The sequence below is a fragment of the Mus caroli genome, chromosome 17 (assembly GCF_900094665.2).
Source record: "Mus caroli chromosome 17, CAROLI_EIJ_v1.1, whole genome shotgun sequence".
NCBI classification, from domain to species: Eukaryota; Metazoa; Chordata; class Mammalia; order Rodentia; family Muridae; genus Mus; species Mus caroli.
The window spans coordinates 13,343,726-13,352,327 of record NC_034586.1 but is presented as its reverse complement, the minus strand read 5'-3'; the positions used below and the strand labels follow the sequence as shown (position 1 = coordinate 13,352,327).

Below are 8,602 nucleotides of genomic sequence, written 5' to 3'. Positions count from 1 at the left end.
CCACATGGTGGCTCACAAGCATCCATAATGAAATCTGATGCTCTCTTCTGGAGTGTCTGAAGACAGCTACAGTGTACTTACATATAATAAATAAATAGATATCTAGATAGATATCTAGATAGATAGATAGATAGATAGATAGATAGATAGATAGATAGATAGATAGATAGATAGATGGATGGATAAATAAATATTTTTTAAAAAGAAACACTGTCTAGAAAACACAATGTTTTTCTCTGTGTAGTCCTGGCTGTCCTGGAACTCACTTTGTAGACCAGGCTGGCTTTGAACTCAGAAATCTGCCTGCCTCTGCTTCCCAAGTGCTGGGATTAAAGGCGTGCGCCACCACTGCCCGGCCACAATGGTTATTTTAATACTTTGCTACCACAAAATATTAATGAGGCCTCTTGTTTTGTTACCCACCCCAGACTAAGACTGAAAAGTACAGTGTATAAAAAGTGGTTTAATCTGGGTTTAGGTTTTTGTGAAATTGACAGTTAAGAAGAGAAGGGTCATATATCATACTTGGCCAAAACATATTTCAAAGTTTTCAGTAACCAAATGGAGCTAAATGAAAAATTTGTTTTAAATTATGTATTTACATACGAAGTGCTCAGGATTGAATCCAGGGCTTCATGCATGCTTGGAAAATGTTCTACTATTGAGCTTTACACCACCATCTTTTTGCCTTTTTTTTTAAACATTCGTGTGTGTGTGTGTGTGTGTGTGTGTGTGTGTGTGTGTGTGTGTGTGTGTTTGTGTGTTTGCTTACAAGTTTGGATGTCAGAGAACAATTTGCAAACGTCTGTTTTCTCCATCCTCTATTTGAAGCTGTGGTTCTATGACTGCTTACCTGTCACAGGGTTCTGTCAACCTTTGTCTTTGCTATCTATACCATGACTGTAAATGCTGTCACTAAGTGCTCTCCTGAAAGGAGAACTCAGTATAGAAAGACTGATTAATGGTTGGCATCATGGGTTCAAGTCCCATAATCTTATATGTAACTCTGTGCATTTGCATTTCTATGACTATGTGCCTCATCTGGAAAATGGGAATGATAAAAGTACTTACCTGGGGTTAGAAATGTAGCTCAGTTGGTAGAATACTTGCATAAACTCAGCATAGTGGTACATGCCTGACATCCCAGGACTCCAGAAGTAGCAAAAGGAGGATCAGAAGTTCAAAGACATCCTTGGCTACATATAGGCCAGGCTGGGCTACAGGAGAACTCATCTCTAAGATAAGCAAGTTTGTACAAAAGGGTTAAAAAAGCACTTCATACACATTTTGTGTTAACTGTTTACTATGTGGTATTGTGTCTTGGCACAGAGAAACTTTCCTTTGTGAGGTTATTCTTTATTTTTTTTTAATTGTAAAAATTACTTTTTTGTGGGAGGGTACACCAAGGCATTTGTTTTAATCAAAGAACAGCAAGTTGGTTTCTCTCCTTCAATTCTTTGGGTTCCAAGGACCAAACTCGGTTGTCAGTTGTGGAGGCAGGCACCTTTATCGCCAGCCCCATATTATGTATGGGCCACTAACAAAAACAGAGGAAAAGCCTGGGGAGTTGCACTGTGTAATCCTTTTATATACTAGAAATGTTAAAACTGGGGGAGGGGAAGCCATTGTAACTTACTTTAGTAGGCAGCCAGTAAAAGCCTGGCTTGGTGACTCTCTCCTTTCTTCCCTGTACTCAGGAGGTTGAGGCTAGAAATTTGGGCGTTCTAGATCAGCTGGGGTTACATAGACCTTTTCTACTAAAAGGGGAGGGGACTAATAAAAGTGGGCATTAAGCCAAGATTATAGCCACAATTGCTTCAAATGTGGTCCTCAGAGTATCTTCTTTATAAGAAGTCCTGAGAGATAGGTATCTCCATGGTTAATGACATCTGATGTCCTTGCAGAGGACCTGAGTATGGTTCCCAAGATCAAACGATTTCACAATTACCTGTGACTCAAACTATCCCATACCCTTTCTGGCCTCCACGGTCACCAGACACAGGGTCCGGGGACATGTGTGCAGACAAAACACCCACACACATTAAATAAAAATAAGCAAGCCTTTAAAATATAGAATATATCATTAAAAAGTTCTGAGATGTCAGCATCGAGTTTAGGAGGATTACCAGGAGTAAAGTCACCTCCATCAGGGCCCCAGGGCTAACCCTTCTCCTTGGTCACCCACAGGACATGCCAAAGCCCTCAGAGGCAGCGCGTTGCTGCTCTGGCCTGGTCAGGCGGGCGCTCACAATCATCTTTGCCCTGCTCATCCTGGGCCTCATGACCTGGGCCTACGCCGCAGGCGTTCCTCTGGCTTCAGATCGCTATGGACTCCTGGCCTTTGGTCTCTATGGGGCATTCCTCAGCGCACACCTAGTGGCACAGAGCCTCTTTGCTTACCTGGAGCACCGAAGGGTGGCTGCGGCTGCGCGGCGCTCCTTGGCGAAGGGGCCCCTGGATGCGGCCACTGCACGCAGCGTGGCACTCACCATCTCAGCCTACCAAGAGGACCCCGCTTACCTGCGCCAGTGCTTGACCTCCGCGCGCGCCTTGCTGTACCCGCGCACGAGGTTACGCGTGCTCATGGTGGTGGACGGCAACCGCGCCGAGGATCTGTACATGGTGGACATGTTCCGAGAAGTCTTCGCTGATGAGGACCCCGCCACCTATGTGTGGGATGGCAACTACCATCAGCCCTGGGAACCAGCGGAGGCTGCGGGCGCTGTAGGTGAAGGTGCCTACCGCGAGGTGGAGGCGGAGGACCCCGGGCGGTTGGCGGTGGAAGCGCTGGTGCGAACACGCAGATGCGTGTGCGTGGCTCAGCGTTGGGGCGGCAAGCGTGAGGTCATGTACACAGCTTTCAAGGCACTGGGCGACTCCGTGGACTACGTGCAGGTGAGTGATGGGTTTCCCGGGGACACTTGTAAGTATGATATCATACCCCCACCACCACCACTTAAGAAAGAGTAGGGTGCATCCAAGCCCATGCTTGGGAGGTGGAGGCACAAGGATCAGAAATTCAGTCTGTGAATTTTATCCGACCTCCAATAGACGATCCATTCTTTAATGTAGATAAAAGTCAATTTTTCTTCTCTTTTTTTTAATTAGGTATTTTCCTCATTTACATTTATAATGCTATCCCAAAAGTCCCCCATACCCACCCNCCCCCACTCCCCTACCCACCCACTCCCCCTTTTTGGCCCTGGTGTTCCCCTGTACTGGGGCATATAAAGTTTGCAAGTCCAGTGGGCCTCTCTTTCCAGTGATGGCTGACTTGGCCATCTTTTGATACATATGCAGCTAGAGACAAGAGCTCCGGGATACTGGTTAGTTCATATTGTTGTTCCACTTACAGGGTTGCAGTTCCCTTTAGTTCCTTGGGTGCTTTCTCTAGCTCCTCCATTGGGGGCCCTATGATCCATTCAATAGCTGGCTGTGAGCATCCACTTCTGTGTTTGCTAGGCCCCGGCATAGTCTCACAAGAGACAGCTATATCTGGGTCCTTTCAGCAAAATCTTGCTAGTGTATGCAATGGTGTCAGCGTTTGGAAGCTGATTATGGGATGGATCCCTGGATATGTCTTCTCTTAATTGTGTCCCTGTGTGTGTGTGTGTGTGTGTGTGCGCGCGCGCGCGTGCACGCGCACCAATTCCCATTACCACCCCCCAGCATTATGTTGCAGGCAGGCATATGCAGCCACACCTAGTCTTTTACACAGATGCTGTGGATTCAAATCTAGGTCCTCAAGCTTGCACAGCATTCACTCTTGTCTGCACAGCTATCTGCCAGGCTTTTAAAACTTTTCTTCTCTCGTCATCACACGTTCAGATTCTCATTCATTAATTCATTCATTCACCAACTATTGATGAATTGATTTAATGTGGATATTTAGTCAATCTTATCTATCCGTTTGCTATGAGTCCTTTATTCCTTTGATGTGATTCTTTTTCATTCAGTGGTACATGCAGCGAATTCACTCTATCCATTTGTATGCTGCTTTCTGTGACAAAATACCAGACCAAAGCAACTTAGAGAAGGAACAGTCTATACTGACTCACAGCTTGATGATGTGTGTATCATGATAAGGAAGGAATGGATTCGGGAGCTTGAGGAAGCTGATCACACTACTCCTGCAGATAAGAAGCAAACCAAGTGTTCAAACACAGGAATCTATAGGAGACATTTCACATTCAAACCACAACACTAAATGAAAAAAACAAAAATGAACCCATTACCTTCTTTCATTCATACAGCCACTGAAAAACAGAAGGAAACTATGTGATCATACATTTATTCATTCATGTAGCTAGCTACTCATTCATTTAGTAGAATGATTCATTCACTTATGCACCCAACAACCTAGCCAGTCATTGTATAATGCTATTTTCTTTCTTCATGTAATATAGAAATTCTTTTACCTTTCTACTCACCCATGTATTTTCTATACAACCAGTGTGGACCTTACCCACTTATTTTTTCACTTACATTTTTATATAGGGGTTGTTCTCTCCTCCCGATCCCTTTCTTGTTTTTTTCTTCAACGTTGACATTTTTGTCAACCATCCACCTATGAAATACAGACCTTTATTTCCTCACACGTTCATCCATTCATTAGTCATTCACTAATATGCTACTGTCTTAGTTTCTTTTCATGTCACTGTGAGAAAATACTCCCGAAAAAACACCTTCAGGGAAAAAGGGCTTTTTTTTGCTCACAGCTCAAGAAGCTTCTTCATGGAGGGGAATTCAAGGCAGCAAGGGCTTTAAGGCATTGCATCCATCCACAGTCAGGATGAATGTTTGTGTTCAGCTCACTTTCTTCTTTTTATATAATTTATAAACCCAGTCTGGGGATTGGTTTAAAGAGTCCATAAACCTTTCCAAGCCGCAGCCCTGTTCAGGGTTCTAGTCTGATCTGGCTCCCTTCCTCTTCACAGGTCTGTGACTCAGACACAAGGCTAGACCCCATGGCACTGCTGGAGCTTGTGCGAGTGCTGGATGAAGACCCCCGGGTAGGGGCTGTTGGAGGGGATGTGAGGATCCTTAACCCTCTGGACTCCTGGGTCAGCTTCTTGAGCAGTCTTCGATACTGGGTAGCCTTCAATGTGGAGCGAGCTTGTCAGAGCTACTTCCACTGTGTGTCCTGCATCAGTGGTCCTCTAGGTGAGTGGAAGCAGTTTGGAGGGCTTGTGGGTAGGGAACGAAGGAGAAAGGGAGGCAGAGGCAAGGTAAAGTTGAGGACAAAGGGCTGGGGTCTGGATTTCAGGCAACATAACATTGGGGCCAGTGGGTAGAGATGATGTTAGAGCTAAGCTGAATTTACTGAAGAGGAATAAAGGTGGGAAGGGGAAAAGGATGGAGACTGGGGAAGTTGCTGAAAAAAGCGTTGTGGAAAGGAGTAAGGTGAGGTTGAACAGAGTACTGAGAATGCAGTGGCTTTTTTGGGAGATTGGTGAGTTTGGTGACATGGTCAGATGACAAACACATTGGAATGAGTTTGAGCCTAAGACTGGGGCTGGTTGGGGGGATAGTGTGATACAAGAATGGAGATGAGGAAGCACTGTGTGGGAAACAGAAAACATTGACCATACCAGAAGCTGATGCTTGGATACTCCCCACTCTACCTAGGCCTATACAGAAACAATCTCCTGCAGCAGTTCTTGGAGGCCTGGTACAACCAAAAGTTCCTGGGCACCCACTGCACATTTGGGGATGACAGGCACCTCACCAACCGCATGCTTAGCATGGGCTATGCTACCAAGTAAGTTAAGAGGACCAAGTGGTCAAATGTGTGAAGCAAGTGAGTGTCTTTGATGGAGAGAGAGAGAAAGAGGGAGACTGAGAATAGATACCATAAAAGGCAGAGGAGCCATTTGTATTTAGCCAGTGGTCTTCGGAGAGTTTGGTATTAGGAGAAAATTGGAGGTATTGTAAAGGTTGGAAAGGGTTTTCATGAACTCTTTTCATTAAATGGTCTCCATCAAACAAGGTGAGGGTATGTTAACTCCACATGGAAGAGACAAGGTAGGTGGGTTGAGTGGCCTGTACCAAGGAGACCAAGCCAGCATGGAAGTGAAGTAAGAGGGGTGAGTGAAAATGGGTGACAAATGCAGTAAGAAAAAATAGGCAACTGCTGACTGAGAAGAGTGCCTGATGGCCTCTAAGCACTCTGGAGAAGTCTTTCATTGACAACATGAATTTGGTTACTAAGTCTCTGTTGAATGCTCTAGAGGCACATCAGTAGGCAAAGGAAGACATAAATTCTTCCATGCTTTGAGGAGACAATGTATCTATCAGTATGTTTTGGGACTTTTCCCAGGAAAGGAGTCTTGATCTAATTTAATTTTTGTTTCTGCCACAAATATCCTTGACTGAAAACAACTTAAGGGAGGGCCTGTTTATTTGGCCTACACCAATCCCTGATCCCAGTGCTTCAAAGCAGGAACTCAAGCAGCCAGTGACATCACATCCATATTCAAAAGCAGAGAGAAATGAATGGAACTTCCCAAGCTGCCACCTTCTGCTTACTACATAGATAGCTTTCTCTACTCTTACACTGTCCAGTGCCTGCCCTGTGAAGTAGTGCTACTCAAGTTCACATGAGTCTTGCCACCTCAGTGAACAATCAAAAGAGTTCCCAACAAATAGGCCAAAGGTCAACCTGATCTAGACAGCTCCTCAATGGAGGCTTTCCTCTATATTGTGGCAAATTGAAACTAACCAGCACAGATGTAAACAGACATCCATTTACCCCAGTCAGGGCACAAATGACATACCAAAACAGACAAATAACAGAGCAAAACAAAATCTACCCACGTTTAACATGGTGCTAGTGAGATTGTTGGGTTTGCTTATGTATGAATGATTCTGAGGCAGCTTTGGCAGCTTACAAGAGCTGCATCTGTAGAGTTCCCTGCATACCTTGGCAGCAGCTCCACTGCAGAATCCCCCTCCCCCCTGCCACACACACCTCCCTTAGGAGGGTTCTTCTTCTAACACTTTAAGCTTCCTGAGCCTCCTTCTTATAAATTCCATGAGCATCTATTAACTTTTAAAATATTCCCTCCTCTCTCCAAGAGGAAATGTTTCAGTTTGGAGAAAACTGTTAGATTTGGAATAATCTCATTTTAGCCTAGGGCACCAGGAGAGAAGACAGAAGGCCAACACAGGTCCCCTTGTGAAAGGCTCATAGGGCCTTCGTCAAAAAAGAATGGTAGTGGGCTTTAAGAAGAAGATTGGAATGTACCAGCATCCTCAGACAGCTGGTTTGAGTACAAACAGCAAAGGCAGAATCAAACAGGGCATGGAGGGTGCCAAATGACTCAAGGAAGAGAGACTCTGTCAAGTACTGCCCTTGGAAATAGACTAGCATGACTGATATTGCCTAATGAACTATATGTTTCTGACCACCTGTGACTTTCCCTAGTTGGGTTTCTATCTAACCTTGATGGGTGTGGTAAGTCATGCAGAGACAGAATAATGGTTTCTGCCTCAGCCACAAGGAGTCCAACTGTTCTTTTTAGAATTTCTTACGCAGAGACTAACCTGGGTAGCTGCCAGTCTCATCTTGCTCCTCATGTCAGGACCTGCCAATTAGTCAGCACTTAGTCAAGTCACTGACGGTGTTAGTGTCGGTGACTATCATATTAGTCATGTCTGTAGTAACAGTGTTAGTCACAGGAAAAACAGCAGTAGCTCACATTGATCGAGCAGTTACTAGAAACTGCTTGGAATTTCGATCTTCATCCAATCTGGGTTGTTGTAAATATGAAATAATGGTATAGGTTCATAGAAAGTATGCTTAGAAGGCTGGAGAGACCGTTAGTTGGTTAAGAGGACCTCTTCCAGAGAACTCAAGTTGAATTCTAGCAACGCCATCTGGTGTTCACAATTGCCTCTACAGGGGACTTGAGACATTCTTCTTGCCTCCTTGTGCATCCATACACATGGGCATCCAAACACCCCACACACACCTTCCCAGACACACACAGACACACAGACATACACACAAAATGACACACATAGGCAAAAAATAAAACAAACCTTTCAACACCAAAGTGGAGCTCAGAGAGGTTAAGTAGGATAGCTAGTATTGTCAATTTTGCAGAACATATGATCACCTAGAAGACAAATCTCTAGGCATGTCGATCAGGGATTTTTTAGATTAGGTTCATAAAAGTGATAAGACCCATCCTAAATGTGGGCAGCGCCAGCCATTTAGTGGGGTGAAGTACCTCAGATTGTGCACAAAGTAGCAAGCTGGGGAAGCTAGGTTGCCTTGGCTGATAAAGATCTGAGGATGAGAGCAGATTCCTGTAAAGAGTCCACTAACCTCCATTCAATGCTTGCACGTGCACACACACACACCCCATTCATTTCTCTGCTTCCTGTCCATGGGTGCAATGTGATCAGATGCCTCATATTGCTGTCTCAGTGCTTTCTCTTCCATGCCAGACTTTATCTCTGAACTATAAGCCATAGTTTTTCCTTCCTTAAGTCATCATTGTCATGTGTCTTGTCACAATAACAACAAAACATACAAAGAAAAGAAAAAAGAAAAGAAAAGAAGGGGAAGAAGGGGAAGGGGAAGAAGGGGAAGGGG

At 44.7% G+C, this 8,602-nt stretch overlaps 1 protein-coding gene across 1 annotated transcript in view; it reads left to right on the top strand.

Annotated features, from left to right (window-relative positions):
• Positions 1-2,093: 2,093 nt before the first annotated feature.
• Has1 (hyaluronan synthase 1) overlaps positions 2,094-8,602 on the top strand; it is an 8,130-nt gene continuing 1,621 nt past the window's right edge. Inside the window, exons 1-3 of the mRNA XM_029470866.1 lie at positions 2,094-2,895; positions 4,938-5,163; positions 5,629-5,761. Coding sequence (XP_029326726.1) covers positions 2,191-2,895; positions 4,938-5,163; positions 5,629-5,761 — 1,064 coding nt within the window. The 5' untranslated portion in view covers positions 2,094-2,190. The remainder of the gene's footprint in view (positions 2,896-4,937; positions 5,164-5,628; positions 5,762-8,602) is intronic.